Source organism: Syngnathus leptorhynchus, chromosome 8 (assembly GCF_054491065.1).
Source record: "Syngnathus leptorhynchus isolate UIUO chromosome 8, UIUO_Slep, whole genome shotgun sequence".
In the NCBI taxonomy this organism is placed as follows: Eukaryota; Metazoa; Chordata; class Actinopteri; order Syngnathiformes; family Syngnathidae; genus Syngnathus; species Syngnathus leptorhynchus.
This window is the reverse complement of record NC_141202.1, coordinates 2,695,695-2,717,091: the sequence shown is the minus strand read 5'-3', so window position 1 is coordinate 2,717,091 and position 21,397 is coordinate 2,695,695. Positions and strand designations below refer to the sequence as shown.

The window sequence follows — 21,397 nt, the reverse complement described above, 5'->3', positions numbered from 1 at the left end:
CCTCCACCCCGTTGCTCTCGTACAGCCGTGTCAGCCGCCTCTTCATGCTCTTATCGCCACTTATACAGGCTGACACCAAGCCAATTGCAAGGGGGCACTAATCAAGCACAGACACACACGCACACACACGCACACTCACACACACACACACACACACACACACACACACACACACACACACACACACGCACACTCCATTTTCTCCAATAATCCCGCTATTTTTGGCCTCTTCCATTCCTGATGGGCCTCACGCATGCATGTTTAAATGACACAATCACTCCTCCGCCCAAGTCCAATAAATGGCTTCATCCCTTCATTTTATTTTACTTGCACTCCTGCGAAAATTTCTCTCGATAGTCCTTCGTTTTGTGTCCCGCGTGGCCGGCCTACCTGTTTTTTTTTTTTTTGCTCGTTGTTTCTTTCTCCGTCTGCCTTTTTATTCTTGCCTCTCATTTACCATTGTGGTACTTTGATGAGGCGGTCATCACAATTACTCCTTTTTGGATGGGGGGGGGAGAGAAAAAAAAAAATTGCATTGTGTCTTCTCTCTCTCGCTGTCTCCCCTCAGCCGTAATTACACTTCTCGACTCAAGCAGCGATGGTAAATGCTTTTCTATTCCCTTCTCTCCATCACTCTCCCTCAATTTCCATCGCTCCCCTTCTTCCTCGCCAGGCAAATTACATCTGGGTTGCCATGGCGATGTGTTTATTGAATGCTTTTTTGACGCACTCAGTTTCCTCCCCCCCCATGGATCTCTGCCACCTCCGTTTCTCTTTTCTTTTACTTTTTTTTTTTTAATTGTATTGTAGTGTATTAGTCCATTTTTTTTCAATTGTTTTTGTAATGGTCTAAAAAAAGACAATAGAGCGTGTTAATAGCCTGCCATTTTGTTGCGCGCCAAAGCAAATAAGGCGTCTTATCGATAGCGTGCGCTATCCATCACCGTTGACTGCGTAAGCAGCCCCAGTCGAGTACAAGTGAGCAATGCATCGTGACGAGCGGCTATTCTTTTTATTTAGTGTCACCTCTCTTTGGCGGCAGCATATGTCAAAGTAGAGGTGAAGAAATACGGAAAAAATACAACTTTTTATTTTTATTATGCACACAAGAATTTTTTGGGGACCTCATAGATGTTTTACTGTGTTTACATGAATGGACATGGTTGTGTTAGAGAGGGGGAAAAAAATCCCACAACTCCTAAAAGAGCATGAAAGATTAATTTGTAAGGCGTTCTCTCGATTCTGAACGATGGCGAGTCGCAGGCGAGCCGCTTGGCAGCCACCTCAAATGACGACTTCCAAGCTGGCACGCTTTATTTGCTGCTTTGACCGTTCTCATGTCTCCTTGGCCGCTTCTAAAAGCATTTAGTCACAAAGTTAGCTTTTTTTTTCTTTTTTTTTCTCGAAGAGAGCAGAGCATGAAGAGAAAGCGAGGTGGCTTGTTGTGGTAAATAGAGATCAAGGCACAACCTTCAATGACTCAACGCTGGCAGGATTCCACAGCCGGAGCCTCGTTCATCTCGGTGTCCATCTGGGACGGCGCGGGGAGGGAGAGAGGATAAATTGTTGAGGTGTTCAGGGTGGGGTGTTTAGAATGACTTTGCACAGAGGGGGAGGGCGGCAAAGCCCATCGAGAACACGGAGCGATGCGGAGAAGATGCTGCCAATGGATGGAGACAAGCCGAGGATGCACAGTCATCCGCAGATATTCTGTCACGGCTGAGGTCAAGGTCACACACGAGACATGGAAATCTGCTTTTTCGGGGGAACTTTTGTCATAAATGGCATTTTTGAAATCGTAGCCTAGCGTGAGGAGACCCACGAGTTTGTGTGTGTGATTAAAAGGATGTCTCACTCTTGTTTTCTCATCACAACCTTTGACAGGCTCACAAATGTACCACACAAACATTCCATTAGGAAAAACGCGGCGCTTTTCAAACAATAATCCGACCGCATTCCCTCCAATTAACTTCACAGACTTTCACTGGATGAAGCGGTCAAAGACACGATGCCGGGAAATAATTAGCTTTCTTCTTTTCTGCCCTTCCATTGAAACGGCAACAATATAAATTCCCACATGTTGACACGCCCGCTTTCTGGTTTTGTGATTTGAATTATTAATTGCCAGTTGTGTTCTCATGGCTGGAGGAGGATGCGGATTCTCAGACTGTTATCCGACAGCCTCGATCGCCTTCTCCCTCATCAGGGGCCGGGGCTGAAAGTGATATCCGCTAATGATCGCCCTCGCCGTCTTTCAGTAAATGAGCGAAAGTGATCCGGCTCTCTAATGACCAGCGTGAATAATTGCCATCTAAATAAAGGCTCCGTTTGGTGTTTGGGAAAGAAAAAGAAAAATCTGCTGTGTCTGCTTTGTTTTAAGCATTTGCTTTACATTATACGTTTGAAAAGTAATTTTTTTTTTTACTAATTCAAATGATTTTAGAAAATTTTGTCAAATTAAGTAAGTTAAATTGTTTATTTTGTATTAATTTTAATGTTTTTTTTAAGCATATTTAAACTCCTTTACTGAGTAGTAGAAGATTTTTTTTTTAGAAACAACCTTGTTGGGTATCCGAGCTCTACTGATCGCTAATGTGTGTCGTAACATTTTATGGACTGAATAAATCCGAGCTACAATTCAGGCCAGCTCATTAGCCACGTGACTGTCGTCCAGGTTTATATCGCTGACCTCCATAATATAATGTAAGCTACATGAACAACAGATGCTATCATCCTGCTTGTTTGGAAGTTCTCTTGAGGAAATATTGGCCTCTGTCATCGTCAGTTTTTTTTTTTCTGGCAGCAGGTTTTCGGTTTTTTTAAATCGTTGACATCCATTTCTTCTGTTGGATGCCTACATGTTTTTTTCCCACCCTCACCGCAGATCAGACAGGCGCTTAGAGTGACATTCATTTGGGATCCAACGTTTAGCCAGATAAAAGAGCTGTGGAGTTCCACCACGATAAAAGAAAAAGGCACCAGAGTATCTTTATTTGATCTATTTATTTGTTTTTTTTGCTTAGCGGCCTTTCACCTTCTCGCACATTCCTTCCATTTTCACTTATTAAAACATCAACCTTTCCAAAATGAGGCAATAAATCAAACTCAGTTTCCAGTGGAAGCGGCGGGAATAAAATAAATGACAAACAGGGAATGAGAAAGTCCAGGACTGGTATTTGGAAGAGAGCGTGGCTTGTGGAAATGAAAGCGGACCTGATCCGGCAATGAGTTGCGTTTCTCAGATAAGAGAACTAATGAAAGGCACATCGAGCTTCTCGGCTGACTGACTGACAGACAGGAAGACAATTAAGGTTAACACGCATGCAATTAGTCAGTAATGGAGTCATTTGATTGTAATGACTACATGAGTGATGAGTAGCGCATGAACATTTGGATCAATGGTTGGTTCGTCCTCAGGGTTATAAAAAAAAAAAGCCAATGAGAAAGAATTTGGAAGCACATTTTGACAGTTACTAAGTTTACTATAAAAGATGGTTGACGAGATCTGGTGTATTTATAGTTGTCCATTTTAAATATCATCGGATGCTTTTATGTTCAGCTGGCAGAGATGTAAAGAAACTCGGGCCCGGCCCGGCCCTTATCCGTCGACCACATGTCACGAAGATTGAAGCAGTTCGAGCCGGGACGATGGGAGCAGGCGGCAAATGTGCGTTGTCGTTGCTCCACGCAATCCAAACATTCTGTTGCAAAGCCGTCTTGGGCCCCGCCGATTTTAATCCCCGAAACTAAACGAGAAACATCAGCGCCTGACAGATGATGAGCCGGTCGATGAGACGTTACCGCGTAGAGGGCGGATCAATACACAACTGGAGATAAAAAAAAGATTTTTCCGCAAGTAGAGACAAAAATTGGCAAGGTTTGATAATTAGGCTGTAAAACAAAAAAGTCTTTTGTGTCGATAGTTGTTGTTTTGGCCTCCGCGTGACTTGTCAATTCAATCCACAAGCAGGTTGAGCGTTCATAAAAATGTGGTCGAAGTCGCGTAGGAATTGCGGACATTTTGTGAAGAGCCCAGGGTGCAAAGTTCACCGCCTCCTCTGGAAAAATGATGTCGTGTGCCATGTGGTGTGCTATGAATCATTTTGAAAGTAGTACTTTTCATAGAATGTGGGGATCCTTTGAAGGCGCGGCTCTGCATCAAGTCACTTCATGGTAAATCCCACATTTTTGTGACCTGAAAGTCATTTTTTTAATTTTTCATTTATTTTTATTTATTTGATTTGATTTATTTTTAAAATGTTGTGTGTTGGTGTAAAAGACAAAATCCCCGAGAGACCTAGAAAGGCCATGAAATACAATTTTATCACACTGTTGCCCTGTATATGTATTTGTATTTTTTGTTGTTGTCAATAACTGCACAAGAAAGGAGTTAGCATGACCCAATACTTTTGCACAGTGTGCTACGGTTACATCTCTTGATGGAAATCTCTCAGTTGAGCTCGGTGAGAGGTGGGAACTCCCTGAACATTAATCAATAGTCTTACATTTATGAATGAACTTAATTCATATCCACACGACACACACACACACACACACACACACGCAAGATACACAATGGAATGACACAAGCGACATTAGCCATTCTGCCGCTAATTGCATCACGTACTACATTTCCTGGAGGATTACTTGAGCCTGAGTGACTCGCACGTGTTGTGTGTGTGTTGTGCGTCTGCATTCTGCGTGCGAACCCGACTATCAATTATTCATCCCGTGCGCGACTCAATCAGATACTTCGGAATCCAATCCTCCCCTTCTCTCACCTGCAGGGATTACAGAACGATGGGAGGCACGGCGTCGGCTGCGCCCGCACATCAGCATGCGGCCGTCACGGCGCCGAGCGGGAATTCTTCATCGGGATCAAGAGAGCAACAGGGCGGCCGCTCCCGTCCTGCTTCCACATGGTAGGATGAGTTGTATGACAAACTTGCTGCGGTATTTATTACAAGCTAAAGATGGCTCTCGAGCTTCCTCAACAAGTGTGCAACCCCAAAAAAAAAAACAGAACAGCTTGATGCTGAGAGAAATATTTGCTTTCTTGCCAAGAGCTGTATGAGATTGATACTAGAGGGAAATATGGTAAACATTAGTCAAGCTCACATTCGGATGGTGGAAACATCTTCCTGTCAGGGTTGTCCACACGTTACACTTGCCTGACCCCCAAAAGTGTAAATTGCCTTTCAAGGACGGCACAAAACAGCAAATCAATTCATTTTGTGCATTATTATTTTTTTCCCCAGAAAAATCAACTCAATATTTTATAATCGAGGGACTATGCTGAATTTAATTCCAAATCTGCAATTTCTTTAAGGCTTAAGTGCAACTAAGTCCGCCATCTAGTGGTGAATGGTAAAATGACAACTTAAAACTGCAGTCGATTGTTCATTCTTTTGTCTCTTTGAATGGTTTGTGTTCATCGTCTTACCTCCCACTGTATTATTTATTTATTTTCTCCCTAATAGCCTTTCTATTGCTTGCAATACATTTTCATCCAAGTAGTCCATTACTTTGCTATTACTCTCGGTCATCCGCGTTTAGCCGCCGTATCGATGCATAATGCATTCACTTAAATCTCGATTTGCTCTCGCTCGACGTCTTCGACTTGACACACCGTTGCTTTTGCTCTCCTATCGTAATTGAGATCTGCATTTTAGCTTGAAAAAAAAAAAAGAGTTTAGGTGGCATTTTACAGCGGCGAAGGGCAAAACAAAACAATGTTGTAATGTTTGGAGTAGTTCTTCATGCAGCGCTAGAAAAAGCGGAGGGGGGGTCGAGGAGAGGAGCCCCACAGCAAAGTCATTCTTTCAGTCAGTAGCATTGAAGTATACATCTTGTGAAAGTGACTTTTTCATCTCTGCCCATGCTCAGTTATTATTTTTTTCAGCTTTACATGGAGCATCTCAACCACCTGCCAAGCTATACTTTTTATTTTTTTGTTCTTTTTGGAGTCTAAAATGTGAGGTGCTAGTTTTCTCGCATCTGAACACGTTGTACCCCGGAGGAATATTCCCCCCCCCCCCCCCCCCTCCCCTCCCGTACATGTGTTGCATATTAGAGTCATGCAGCTGGCTCGCGTTGAACACACATCAGCATCGTCAAGTTATCATTACTAGATTGAGCCAATTCTTTTTTTTTTTTTTTTTTTTTTCCCCCGTGCATGTGACAGAACATTTCCCCCCTCGTTATTCCATTTAATGCAGAGTAAAAGCGGCGTCAAACGGCTACAGTAAATCTGCTTAGGTGCGGCGAGGGCAAGGAATCCATTACATTTTGGTACTGATGCGTTTCACAGCCCAAAAAAAAAAAGAAGAAAAAGTCATTTCATGACTTTGGCCTTGGCAGAGGTATGCCCTTCTAAAAAGTAATGAGGCCCGGACTTAAATCATTCCGTTTATTCCTAGAATACAATTTCTATCTGTGAGCCAATCATATTTTTGCTATCCAACTATTACTTTTCCGCCGGGGTCACTCGTCATTTCACTGCCCCGGGTAATGAGGCTTAGCTCCGCCCCTGAATTGAGATCAGCTATCGGCGGGTAGTTTGAGTTTTTCCTCTTTCTTTTTATTTCTGATAAATTGCAAGAAAGAACAGGCAACATTTAAGGCGGCCATGTATAGAAACCAAAACAATTGTGACGTATCCACAAACAGACGCCGCGATAGCTTTGCTCGAAGTAAAGAAAAAAAAAAAAAGACCGAGTTTTAAAATAATAATCTAACAAGCGCAATATGCCATACGATGAACACAACAATCGACGAAAGCGTAAAAATAAAGTCGTTGACATGGGCAACAGTCGAACGAGCGCCTCATTATTTCCCGTTAGCCGCCTCGCTTGTGCGCGTACGCGCGCGTGGAGAGGAAATTGATTGAGACAACAACAGTGCGCTCTCTGGTTGGAGCAGCGGAGGAGAAACAAGAGAAACAATAAAGAACCAAGCCAGGCTGTGTGTGTTGTGTTGTGTTGTGTTGTGTTGTGTTGTGTTGTGTTGTGTTGTATTGGATGCAGAAAGGAGAAGAGGGATTGACTGGCTTTGCGAGACAATAAACAAAGCGCTGACACGGCACCGGCTACGTGTAGATGTGTGCGTACGTATTTGTCAGCGTGTCAGCAATTGAAACGAACGACCCCCAAAAAAAGTTGGAAAGGAAGATCGGGAATCAAATTGTAAGGTGCCTGCTTTGATTCCCGATGCTTAATGGCGCCTCTTTAGTTAACAGCGTGGCAGATCGATGAAGGGCCGGCGAGGAATGACAAGTGGCGGCGGGAACACCCGGTGGGGTAAACCGGCCAATCAGAGAAGACCAAGGAGAAGAATGGCGCCCGGCGATGATGAATGCGCCGCTCTCATTTTGTGACCCTAACCAAGCCTCTAATTAGTGTTTGTGTAATTCCGCACTGTCTCCTCCGCCTGCTCGTCTTAATTAACGACATTCATCTTCGCCTCCCTCCATCCGGCAGGCCCCCCCCCCCCCCCCCCCCCGCCCTCCAAAAATAACACCGCGTGAAGCCCACCTGGACCAGACCTGCTTTTACTTACTCATTCTCTCGCCAACCCGGGCTGGCTCTAACTGTAAAGCGTTTCTTAGGTCACTTCACCTTGAGAAATGCGCCCCCCCCTCCTCTGTCTTTGTTTTGTGTTGAGTGTGGAAGTGTTGTGCCGGCGGCCCACCCACCCCGAGTCTCCAGAGTGGTGTATTGTGACAGCCCATTTAGTCATCCTCGCCATTAATTTCAGCAGAAGGCTCAAGAATGAGCAAGCAATACAGGGCCACACCTGCTAAGTATTCAAGTCAGCAGCCCCCCCTCCTCCTCTCTCCACCCACCTCGTCTCCATCAGAGGTATTGCTGAAAGAAATTGAGGACGACACGAGACAAACTAAACAAGGAAACAAGGGAAATCGAGACACGGGCAGAACTTCCCTTAGCTGTTTTGCCGTCTCTGTGATATGACAGCTGGCGTGGTTTGGGGAACATGGAGGAGGAACGGCTATTTTCTGAGGGGGCTAAAATGGAGGTTGTTGAGCAAAAGTTGTCGGTTATTTTGAGCGCAGTCACGCAAGATGTCGGTTCCGCCAGCGTCGTAGGATTGCGTTAACGGTTCATTCAAAAGAATAAGCAGCCTTGTGGGCAGCGCGGCGGCCACGCGGTCCAAAAAATTTGGATTCAAATCTCCATTGAGACGTTTCTGTGTGGCTTTTCTGGCACATTCCGAAACATGCCTGATTTGAATAGAATAAAATTATGGCGTTTGCCAGGCAATTTTTTTCCTTTTGTTTTGCCTTTCCATCCACTGGTGGATATAGAAGGGGGGCTGCCGGGGGCTCTGCCCACCCGGATTTAATCTCCCCCCCCCCCCTCCCACTCTCAGGTGCCAACCCAGATAATTGACTTTTGGTTATTTTCCAATTTTTGTTTTACCGTTTTTTTTTTTTAATCTCCCTACCCTCATTTTGCGCAAGTCACGTGGTTGTCGTAGAAACAGGATGAAGATGCCGTGCATGTTGTGAGCAGAGCCTCACCAGTCCGTCGTGGTTTTCCATCCTTTTTACACTCCATCGTACACGTTTGCACATATGCAGTCATAAATATTCCATGCGCATGGGCACCCATTAAATCCCATTGTTGAAAATAACACAGGTGCTCTTCAAACTCAATGCGAGAAGAAATACGCTCTGTGTGTGTGTGTGTGTTTACATATTTGCGCACGCAGTTTGTGCTTTTAGCTGCTGAGCGAGGCATAAATGGTTTGTCATCTTCCATCACTCTCATCTTGCTCCCCTTAAGAGCAACCCACACGGTGGTAATGCACCATCACTACCCAGAATGCATTTGGGCCTTTACTCACGGCTGTCAGCGCGAGACCACCCAAGACCGCCTTCTATCTATACTCGGCAATTACCAGTCAATCCATCCATCTCGGTTGGAGTGCAAATGGTGATGAAATGGAACGAGAGAAACAATGGCTTCCGTTGGGGAATGTAACTGCACTTTCCTAACCGGGTGTGATGTCATCATCTGTCCCCCCCCATGGAGCGTCCTTGAAAGTGCGGAGGTTGTCCCTGTTAAGACTGGCCGAAGATTTGGACTTGTTTTCCCGTTACTAAGGTCGCAGACATGGTGTCACGTGACCATGATACGTTTTCCACGTATTCAATCGGATCGCTCGGATGTGACTCCCCCCCCCACCCCCCCACCCCCTACGCCCGTTTACATCGTCTTTGGGGATTCGCTATCATTTGCCGTGATTTATTAATAACCGACATTTCATTCCACCGCTACTTCGTTTTTCTTCCCAACCGGGTGGCGACACGCGTGGCAATAATATTCGTCTGATTATTGATCGTAGTCGGGCGGAACGGCGATGAATTATTCCGAGGTGTCGCCGTATTACGATACATGAGGGGTCGGAATATTAGGAACAGCCCTCTGTGCAAATTGCATTGTCATTGATCATCTTCAGAATCATCCACGAGAAAATATTGCACAGTCATTGTCTGCAGCTTCTTATTACCCCGAAAAAGCAATCAAGTTTTTTTTTCGTCATTCAGATACTTCCCTCCACGCTCTTGTTAAAAAGATTTCTTGTTAGCCTGAGCTGGATATGAACATTCCCTGCAGGGCTGCAAAAAAAAAGGAGGAAATGATTAAAGAAATAATGTAGAGAGACGTGTAACATCACGCTTTTTAAAAATCTTATGGCGCTGTCCACCCATCGGTTGGGGGTTAAGAGCTTTACGTGAACAAATATTCCTCGGAGGGGTCTTAAAGATAAAATGGGAAACTCAGCACATCAACTGTTGAAGGCGTTTCCCTGCTCCACTAGCTTCTGATGTGCAAGTTAAGAAATATATAAATATATATTTCTCCGTGGTCATTTTCGTCAAAGCTGCCAAATGCTGCCTAAATATTTGACGTGGAAGAAGACCAGATCAGTGAAGAGGCAGATCAAAGAAAGTGTGTGTGTGTGTGTGTGTGTGTGTGTGTGTGTGTGTGTGTGTGTGTGTGTGTGTTGGGATTGTGCTCGTAGTGATGAAACATCCTCCAGTGTGATATTTTCCACACCATCGCATTCTCCTTCGTCTTCTACGGGCAGGAAAGCCATCTTAATGTCTTTGACTCCATTCAACAGCTTTATCGTTAGCATGCTTCTAAAGCTGCGAGCTAACTGAAGGGCAAATTTTTTGCCAACGTAGCCAATTTCAGGGTTTTTTGGGTTTTTTTTTTGCAAGAGATCGTATTTGGTTGCGAGAAATTTTGCAAGGCCAACAACTCGTCACTATTATAAACTTTCGATATCATGATACAAAGACAAAAGCTACGTTTTTGTTCATGAGGAATAAAAAGCGTCAAGAACAGGTTCTCTATTGTAAAACATGGAGGAGGCTTAGTTGTGTCGATAGCGACAGCTCGCCCGTTTGCGTGCGTGTGTGTGTGTTGTGTGTCCAACCCACCCACTCCTATTCTTCCCTCTTCCTGTCTTCTTCACTCTCATTTTGCTCCAACAACAAACAAAGCACAATTGTATTTGTCTTAATCAGAGGGTCCATTTTCTCCCACCCTCCCGCCCTCTCGTGCTGGCTCCTTTTCGTTCAATATTTCATGCTGTAGAGAGCAGATCTATTCTGAGCTCTCCCTCTCTCTCTCTCTCTCTCTCTCTCTCTCTCGCTCATCTAGTATCCCCTATCTTTCATAAAATAAAATAAAAAATTCTGCTACACATCACTCTTGCTGTCCTTCCTCCTCGCTCTTTATATCTTCTTGCACTTGTAATGGTCTGTGCCCCATCTAACTTTTTTTTTCCCCACCCTCCTCCAACATCCGAATCCATCACCTCCAGCCGCCCCCTACCCTCCGGATGGCTGGGGTCACATGACTGTTCCAAAAAGTCTCGACTCCTCCTCCTTTCACTCCTTTTCTCCCCCTTGGATTGGTCTCCAACCAAAACACAGAGAAAGCCCTGTTCTCTCTTTTTTTGCACCTCCCTACTCAAGTCGCTGTCCCGCAACTGGTCCATCTCTCTCTTCTTCCTCCTCCTCCTCCTCCTCCCTTTTTCTTGGCTCCCAGCCGGGACCGGTGTTGTTTTAGGCATAGCGGTGGAAGGTAAACAGTGAGATTGAAAATTCGTGTCAGTCAGTCGGCTGAGAGAGAGGACCCGCGATGGAGAGTGTGGAGGGGGGGCGGGGGGGGTAGCAGAGGTGGCGAGAGGTGAGGAGGAGGGGAAGGGAGAAGGAGGGGAGGGGGGAGTTGAGTATGTCAGTACAATTTACTAACACAACAGTGAACAGCGAGGCGGGCCGAGACGAGAGGCGAGCTAAGAAAGACTCCCAAGTTCACGCTTGCCAGTTTACAACCTAGCCTACATTCACACGCGGGCCTCCTATGGCGATTTCATATGTGTATTGTTTATTTCCCCGAGCCCTGAGAAGGATATGAACTCTGCGAAAGGGTGACAAAAGCGCCGATTAGATTTCGAGGTTACCAAACAAAACAAAAAAAAAAGGAACGTTTGACAGATGTGCCGTTTGGCCGGCAACGGGGGTGAAAATGTCATAAGAGCCTCGGTGTCACGGCGCGCGAGCTCAGCGCCGGCTCGTTTCTCATAATAAGCCCGACGCTCAAGTAATCCAATAGCACCGCGGCCCCAGTCCGAGGCGGACGATTAGAATTGACAGGGGCGTTTTGCAGAAACAGCTCCGTCTTAAACAAAACCAAATGGAAAAGCAAGACGTGTTTTTTGGTATCGCAAGGAAGGAGGGCGAACGGGACCTCCCGCTCCTGATTTACAATCTCTGTCAGAATGTAACCATGCAGAATATTTACAAGGCAAACCCGGAGCAGGCTCCCCACAGTCGATCAAGCATGCTTTTCAGGTGAAGCACATACCCCCCCCCCCTCTCTCTCTCTGTGCTTTCTTTGGGAGAATCTGGTCATGCATTTTGAGTTTTAGCTTTTTTTTTTTTGCACACCCCAAGCGCCCAAGTCGAGTTTTTTTGGCAGGGATGTGTAGTATTCGGATGTTGAATGGAGTTCTTGGGAGTTACCTTGTTACTTTGGGTTTTGGGAACTTTGCTGAAACTATGGTGGAATATCTATCACTGGAAAGTATTTTAAAATTCCGTTTTATTTGAATATTTGGATCAAGCAGAGGTCAACATATGCATACTAACAATTAGGCCAAAATGGAGCCTTCCAGTGGCGGCACTAGGATTTTTTTTCTGAGGGGGGGGGGGGGGGGGCTTTGACTTTCAAATGTGGTTCAACTGTATAAAATTTCTAAGAACTTGAACGTTTGTTTACTTGAATATGAAAACACAGCCAGGGGATATTGTCATCGATTTTCTTGTCTACTCTGTAAAAAAACAGGCGTTAGGGTTTCTTCCAAAACTCAGCCTTTGGCTTTTTTTTTTTTTTTTTTTAAATTCATCATTCTCTTCATGTTGGACTACAGGCAACAGAATCCCAGAGAAGATTCACGTTAGTGCCACGACTCGGCCGCCACCAGCGCTCGGTGATGAAATATTAAGCCTCTCGGCGGTCGGTCGGTCGATCGGGCTCCACGTAGACGTCCGATGATGGAGCGAGCGGATGAGAGAAGGCCTCATTAAAAAAAAGGGAGAGAAGAAGAAGCGGGAGGTGGAACAGGCGGACCGCAAAGCGGGGGCCAAGGCAAAAAAAGCAGCGCTAGCAGTAATAATGACGGACGCAGTGAAGAAAGTTTGCATTGCGGGGACGACGAGCCCGGGATTCCCCCGATGGCGTCTCATCCTTTCTCCTTTTGTTCCTTTCTTTTCTCACCCAATAAATCATTCTGTCTTTCCTTGATCCCAGCAGGCGACACAAAAAGACAACTTTTATTCGTGCCCACGTCTGCCCCGCTCGCTCGCGTAGACACAGGAAGGGAGGGGGAGGGGGAGGGGGGGGGCTAATTACCGAAGCTTTTACCAGGTCTCGGCAGGCAGGGCCGAGTGCATTAATGTCTAACTGGGGGATATACAGCCTGGGCGACATGGCCAAGTCTCTAATGAATGAGTGGAGAAGCGACTGCGGAGGGCAGCGGGGGTCAGGGAGCGGAAATGATTTGAATCATGTCGCCGCCTCGGCTGTCACGACACCCGAGCACCTGTGGGAAAGGCGCCGGACGGGAACGGTAAATGAAGGGATGCGCTCGGCTCCATTCGTCCTAACCTCGCGGGGCAGACGTTTAGCCGTTCCGTATATATCATTTGGTGGGGGGGGGGGGAAACCTATTTTGCCAAGCTTCCAACTAACCCCTCGGCGACCCGCAAAGGAGATAAAGGTGCTGGATAAAGACGGTGGTTGGTTAGATTCCACAAAAGACAATTTGTAAACAATGATGAGCCGAGAAGAGATTAGCCTAGATAAGTGGTTCTCAAAAGTTTTTTTTTTTTTTTCTTGGCTCCACCAACTGTTATGAGGAAGCATTAAAGCATAGTAGGCCCAAGTGTTTCATCAAAAACGAGCATTAAAAAGTACATTTTTGTTAGCACTGCAAAATTAGCCACTGTGCTTAAATGTAGAAAAATATACAAGTGAAATAACGCCTTAATTAAATGTGGATCCGTGCATGTATTCATCTTCCAAAAAAACAAAACAAAAAAACGAAATGGTTTGATGCAAAATTGATTCAAAACCATTTTTAAAAAAAATTTTACATACTCGATTCTATTTATTAAAAAGTGGGCTGGAATGGAATAATTCAATTATAAGTTATTAATAATTGATTTGACAGAATGCGTTACAGAAGGAATTAAACTGACAAGTCAAGGTACCACTTTTTTTTCCTTTTTTTTTTAAACGAAGTAGGAGAATGAGTCAAGGTGTTATTACAGCCTTGAAAGTGTGTACGCTCGCATGTGTGCATAGTAGTAGGGGGGGGGGGGGGGGAGGGGGCGTGGCCATGCTGAGAAAAAAAAAAAAAAGGGCTCCAGATGTGTCCCCTGGCTGCAGTCAGACGTTTCTGGCAGATGATGGGTGGAGTGGCTGACAAGAACTTGGAAGTGGCAGTCAGGCCATTCCCGATGTGCTTGCGCCACCGCGTTGGAGGACTGCGCTTGTGACGTGGACGGCCGTGGGCGGGGCCACCCGAGTGAACGAGCGCTGGCTGCCAAAAAGGAGGGAGACGCGCGGAGGAGAGGAGCTGAGCTGGAGGCAGGCACGCGAGCGGGCTCATCGGAGGGAGGGAGCGATGCGATGCTTGTCGGATTGAACCTTGGATGAATTCTTTTGCTGCTTTTGATTGATGGGAGGAAAAATACCAAGCAGAAAGCAGCATCACGTTCAAAAAAAAACAACAACTTGAGGAGGACTTGTTTTTTTTTCTTTTTTTTTTGACAACACTGCCTAATTTCAACTCTTTCGCCTTGTTTCTTGGAGCCTTCCATGCTCGGAGGAAGACCGACCTCCCTCGTTGAGCGTCCCCCCCGGTCACCTACGCTCCTCTGGCGGACTCGGCTGCAGCAGTTCTCGGTGAGCGCAAGGACGGACCACGTCCAGTTTTAAAAAGACAAAAAAAAAAAGCTACACTCCTGTTGCAATGAAGAAAAGGAGTGTGTGTGTGTGTCTGAGTGTGTGTATGCGTGCCCCGCCTCCCATTTATCAATTTCGACGACATTCATGAAACAAGAGGCAAATGCAGCATTTTGTTTCCCCTCTGTTTTGTCTGACAGGCGTTAGCTGGGATGTTTGAGTGGCGATCTTTGGTGGGCTGAAGGCACCGAGCGAGAAAGAGAGCGAGAGAGAGAGAGAGAGCGAAAGTGGCCCGAGACACGGAGGGGAAGGGGAACCGAGAGCATGGCTCTGGTACCGTTGTCTCTCTGGGTGCTAACCACTCTCACCTGGGCCAGCCCGCTCCAGGGGTCCATCAGCAGGCATTCCATTTACTGGAACAGCTCCAACATCCAGTAAGACCTTTTTTGCCTTCTTTGCTTTAGTGTGTGCCGAGCGTTATTTATTGTTACGTTATTATAAAGAAGAAATGTGCTGGTTTTTCTGCCCGTTCTTTCTGTTTTATTATATCCCACCGGGATAGTTTGAATTTATAGTTATTCATCCGCTGCAGTGTGTGAGTGTGTTCGTGCATGAAACATTTTTATTGGAACACGACTCAGCATGAGGCCAAAAAATCTATCAAAGAAGCTCTAAGGTCAAAAAGCAAAAATTGTCCACATTCGTTTTGTTCCAATTTCCAAACGGATTTGAATGTTAAACTGGCGATTTGATACTGTGCACACATTGAAGTCACTTTTTAATGTTAGCGGTCATGGAAGTGTAAAAAGAAGTTAAAAAGCCTTCTATTTAATTCACCAGGCTTTTTTAAAATTATTATTCTAACTTATTAAAGTGTAAATACATTCAAATCAGTTTGGAAATAAAAAAAAACCTAAACTTTTTTGTCATATTTGTCAATGTGTGGCGGAGAAGAAAATGTTGCCTTTTTTTGACCCAATTTTTTTTTGCATGTGATTTGATTTGATAAAAAAAAGCCACCACATCCAAGGAAAACTAACCAATGGTTGTCAGAGGCGGGGCTTATGGGGTGTCAATCATTTATCATGCGCTCTTGGGCACATGCTTTTGCGGACACACCCCTGAGGCTTCACAAAAAAAATCTACTTCAAATTGACATGAAATCATGAAATCATTATGTCTGTTTGAACAAATATGACAAAAAAGTGATTTTTTTTTTCTCTCTTCTCACTGCCATGCTCCTTCACCAGAAAAGCCAAAGACAAAGGCGGCACTTAACCCCGTGCCGCTACATTTGGCACGACGACACACAATTTGGATCTCGAGCGTCGCGCCTATCCCAGCTGACTTTGAGCGAGGGGCGGGGCACATTGGAAATGACTCGCGTTCGCATCGATGGACGACCTTGTAGATTTGAACCCGGAACCTCAGAATAGCGAGGCAGATGTGGCACGCACTCCTCCGCTGTGCTGCCAGGTTCTCATGCATCCAATCTGGGATGTTCTTGACAACCCTTTGTGCCTTCATCCGTTTGGAATGCATGAGAAAATCCACAAGACGTCTAACAGGACATAGAATTTGTACTTTTATTTGTCTTTCTTTCTTTCTTTCTTTCTTTCTTTCTTTCTTTCTTTCTTTCTTTCTTTCTTTCTTTCTTTCTCCCTCTCTTCCTTCCTTCCTTCCTTCCTTCCTTCCTTCCTTCCTTCCTTCCTTCCTTCCTTCCTTCCTTCCTTCCTTCCTTCCTTCCTTCCTTCCTTCCTTTCTTTCTTTCTTTCTTTCTTTCTTTCTTTCTTTCTTTCTTTCTTTCTTTCTTTCTTTCTTTCTTTCTTTCTTTCTTTCTTTCTTCTTCTCTCCCTCCCTTCCCTGTTCTGGACCATTTCACTCGCACACACAGTTTTGGTCGTGTCCATATTGTTCCCTCTCAGCTCGGAAGAGCGCCAGTCTCCGGCGGCTCTCCGCTTGGATTAGGAAGCTTCTCGTGGCTGACACCGTCGTGTTGCTTAGCGGGGTCACTGTTCAATCTCTCCCTTCCCTCGCTCTCGTCGTCTCCGAGCCTCCCGCTCATGTCCGCTCTCACTCCCTCGTCCTTTTTTTTTTCCGTCCTCTTAATCCTCTCACGCCCCCCCGCCCCCACCCTTCGCCATTTAAGTGCTGCAGATCTTTGTCTCCTTTTTGCAACTTCGCCCGTGTGAGTAACGCGCTAACATCAAGCTAGACGTTTTTTTTTTTCTTATCGTGACAATCACCCAAGGTGATCCCAAAACAAGATAGTCTCTTCCAGCAAGGTCAGTGAATCCTTGACAACAAAAAATAAAAAATCTGATATACTTTTAAGAAGTACAAATGTTCCCCTATCTGCCTGTGTGAGGCTCATTGCTCATCTTTGATATGCGCTAGCTTATTTCAGTTTGTTTGCAACTCCCGCCCGCTTTTATTGGGCCCCCAAGACAAAGAGATGAACTGCCGCTGTCACTTTTTACGACTGCGCTTATTAAAGATGTAAACAATATGAAAACTCAGCCGGAAAAAAAGAATCAAGCATTTATTCGTCGGTCTTATCAATCATCCGCTTTTATTTTTATAAGAGGAAATTTCGGCATGGGGGGGGGGAAATTGACGCCGTCTTTCTCTGTTATTAACTGGTGTGTTGTCTCTATCAAAACAAATAATCGTTCTTCTCAAACAGAGCCTTAGTATTTTTGTGCAGGGGGGGAAAAAAAAAATCTTTATAATTACTTCAGTTCCAAGTCGCTATTGTTCGCCTGTGCTCATTTCGACCCTGTTGCCGACCAAAACAGCAGCACCTCCCGAACCAAAACAGTCTCTCAGTGCAGAGACCTGCAGTGAGTCATAAACAAGTACAGTTGAGATGATCGAAAATATATCGAAATGACATTTTGGAAGAATTATTTTCATGTGCCAGATTGGGATGGGCTAAGCATTAAAAAAAAAATATATATATATATATCGTTGAATTACACACCCGTTGAAAAACTTGATCAATATTTTTGCCGCCGGCAGTAAACGGTAAAATTCTAGTGGACGATTAAAAACGTCCATTCTCTCGACACACATGGCGGACATTGCTCCAACCCCAACGCTGCTACAAGTGTGCCGATACTAAGCCTCCCGATACCCGATACTGCCGCATCCGTATACAAGAATGTACTAGAGTGAATAAACTTCTTCTGGCCACTATATAAATAGCCATTATCAACTAATTGGTTGCATTCGAGCGGGTCCAATCGTCGTGTGAAAATCGCCGCATATTTTATTGAAAGCTTCAAGCAGAGTGGCCTTCTAATACCTTTTAAATTTCCTTTTATTCTTGCAGGAATAGTTAAACACACTAACAGATTTTTTTTTTTAGAGCAAAGGACTTGAACGCGTCTTATTAAAAGTTCCACGTAATGAGGTGTCTTTCTTCGCCCGTGTATCACTTGGCTCTCGGACAAAGGCTATCAGAGAGCGGCTTAATCTGTAACCCGAGCCTCCTGATTCCCTGAGCTCTGTGCCAATCGTCCTCCCAGCGGTGTAGAGCCTCCTTCCTTCACTTGTGTGTCTTTCAGGGGAAAAAAAAAAAAAGACTTAATTAAAGAACGCGGCGTCTCCACGGACCTGATCTTCACGTCTTCCTTTTGTCTTTTTCCTTGCTTGCATAGAGCCAGTGTCAATGTACTATATAAATATATAGACATACCCTCATATATATATATATATATATATATATATTTGTTATTATTTTTATATTTATTATATTATATTATGAAAGAATGTCCAGTACGCATTGAGGGTTGCCATGGAAGTTCCTCTTTCACGCTATTGTTGAATTCCCCCTCTCGACAGCAGATCCCACTTGCAATATTTGTCGTGTATATCGGCCGGACTGGGCGACACCCACTTGTTGTAAAAGGTTGTCGTTGGCACGAGCTGTGTCTCGCCGCCGGCGTTGTCGAACTCTCCGGAGTTTCTCTCGCTCGGTTTTTCCGAGGCCAATAATAAGCTGCGGTGTAGCTGTCAGCGGGTGCGGTAAACACACTGTAAAAAAAAAAGCTGCAGGCTCCTCATCCCGTATTCTGAGCTTTCTCATCAACCTCGCGAGACAGGCCTGTTAGTAAGGATTAGCCGTTTCATAAATAGATACTACTCGCATTCATGTCCGGCAATATGCTTCATTTCCTGCTTTGGCACCAAAAAAAAAAAAAAGCCGATCAGTCACTTGCCACTATTGTCCCTGGGCGAGGCGTTCGTCGGCTTGCTACAGATGTCGGCGTTCGCCGGCGGGTGACGGAAACCAAAATAAATCCATCAGTTCATTAAATCGCACATTATCTTCCAACACCTGGCAATTAGCCACCGCTGTGATTGCGTGCCAGATCTAATAATGTAGCGACTCACTAATTTGTTATTTGCTGGCTATCTCTTCATTTCCAAGGGTTAGAAATGAATTGTTTTTTATTTTTAGCTGTTTGTTAGGAGTCATGTCACTCATGCTGGTTTGCATCTTGTGTTTACAAGAACCAAGGGGCCTTGAGATAAGAGTTTAATTTGTTGCGTCAACACACTTAACTTAAAAGTTGATCACAAATAATCCTTGCCTATCCAAATGAATAGAAATGCCATTAATCCGTTCCGGCTTCCCGGAAAATTTTAGCGAATGAATATTTTATTCAAGTAATGTCGTACTCTTTATTGCCCCTTTGTAGTTTGAGTGACTTGGCCACCAGGGGTGTATAGTACTGACATCCAGACAAAAAAAAGAAGAGTTTCACAACAAATAATAGATTGTGAGCCACTATATGACAATGACAAAGTGTTTTGGGATACCTTGAGATGCGCTAGTTAGTTATTATAAAATTATTGGTAGTCTACAGCGACTTTCATTGAGTCATATTCTAAAGTAACTCTTATTTGAGTCCAATTTTTTTTGCTTCTCTCCCCACCTTTGTCATCCGGTATAGACCCAAGTTCCACGCAAACCTAATGAGGACAACCGTTAGAAGATAGATGTACCGAACAAACTAACTAACCTAACCTTCGCAATCCTTTTATGTTTAATTATAGCAAAACAAAGAGCAACAGAAGGTTGAGGGGGGCGGGGGGGGGTCACCATCATAACATCGATGATGTTTGACCAACGCATTTATTCCTTCCCACTCCTTGTTCAACACAATAGCGTTTTTTTTTTGTGTAGCGTCGACATTAAACAAGCCAATCAAGCGAGCTCCTGACAGCGGCGCAAACAATCCATCGTCTCCCGGCCCCACTTAGCGCAACAACATTTACATTTATGAATATGTGCACAAAGGAGACTATTACTCACACACTATCTGGTGGCGTCTGTGTTTTTTTTTTGCATTAGTATGTACGAGTCATCCATCATGGAGTTTTTTTTTTTGCTCTGTCGCTAGATGTCAGATAGCACCTCCGCACGCACCAGCTCAGCAATCATCATAGTGGTTATATAGATCCGGCCGTGCCAGCGGTCATTAGTCACAAATAATAAGGCCTGCGAGGTATGCACTTGTTTGGCTTTTCGGGAGCAAAGTGTGGGAAGTTTTTTTTTTTTTTGGGGTGTGTGCGCGTGGCGTGCCGAAGACACTCGCAACCCCCGCCCGCCATTAATTAGAAACGATAGGGAACGCACCTGTGTGATGGATGACTGCTCTCGGCGTAATAAGACGCAGCGGAGGTCTACGCCGAGTAAATTTGGATAGACGGCAAAGAAAGTCATCGTCTCGACTTCCAAACTTTTGACATCTCGTCGACTACGTGAGAAGATCATTGTTGCGTTGAATTTGAGGCTAATGCAAGACTTCATTTAGCTTGTGTTCTGTTTATGCTGACGGTACCAAAAAGATATTTGTAATTTTGGTCTCGAGATGGATAAAGTTAAGGAAAGTGTTAAAATTGATGTTTTAAGGTGGCTTTTTTTTTTTTTTGATTGACAGGTGATAAGTCTCGGGACACCGCCCCTCAGCCTAAGTCAGCCCCCTCGGTGACCCTAACGGGATTAACGGTTTAGAAAATGAATAGACTTAAGGCTACATTGACAGCAAAAGCGCATTTTCCCACACTTTGTAAAACATTGAACATATAAGACTTTTAGTTATCTTTAACTTTACACATGCATAGAAAAAACATTTTTATTTTGCTCTAAAAACGAACTGAGAGAAAATCTGAGTCATATTTGCTCGGTTTTTATCATTCAGAAATTGTCAGTAAAATTTAAAGGGAGAATAAATGTTTTTGTTTTTAATGGGTTTGAGGAACAAATCCAACGTAATCGCCTTTTGTTTAACCAAGTCTTGTTTTCCACACATTTCCACCAAAATCTCTCCCATTGATGTGCATAATAACGTAAGACGTGGAAATGAAGCTCGACTCGGTCTTAATTGACTGTTTCATTCCCTCCCGTGCTGATGAGGAACTCATCAGCAGCACTTGAGTGAAAATGAAGTATTGATGTCCAATGCTAACTGTGATTGCTTTGAACTCAAACGTTGGCTCAGAAGCTTTAAATAATGTAAAGGCCATTAAATGTGGATTTGCACGTTGATTGGGTGACAATTGAGAACAAATGACTGATTCAAGGACATTACTTTTACAGTATAGGCTCAAACCAGGTGATTTTTTTTTTTTTTTGCTGAAACTTTAGTGCGGAAATTGGGCTCCTGCAATTTAAGTCGACCGGCTCCTCTGGGAAGACTTTGGAGTGTGTCTCTGGGAATCTTTGTTCCAAATGCACTCAAGCAGGCATTTATGGACTTTATTTGAGCAATGGACCTTTCGCAAGAAAGTTTGAAACATGGAAAATTTCTGCATGTGGATGGGAAAGGAGTGAGGAACTAGTTTATGCGTCGGCGTAAGAATATGCGGTCACGTGGTAC

General features: G+C 44.5%; 1 protein-coding gene across 3 annotated transcripts in view; it reads left to right on the top strand.

The window, feature by feature from the left end:
• Window positions 1–21,397, top strand: part of efna3b (ephrin-A3b) — a 55,059-nt gene that overhangs the window by 3,998 nt on the left and 29,664 nt on the right. For all 3 annotated transcript variants that reach the window (XM_085917700.1, XM_085917699.1, XM_085917701.1), the window contains 3 exons: window positions 4,788–4,922; window positions 14,415–14,507; window positions 14,708–14,941. In XM_085917700.1, coding sequence (XP_085773826.1) covers window positions 14,832–14,941 — 110 coding nt within the window. In that variant the 5' untranslated portion in view covers window positions 4,788–4,922; window positions 14,415–14,507; window positions 14,708–14,831. The remainder of the gene's footprint in view (window positions 1–4,787; window positions 4,923–14,414; window positions 14,508–14,707; window positions 14,942–21,397) is intronic.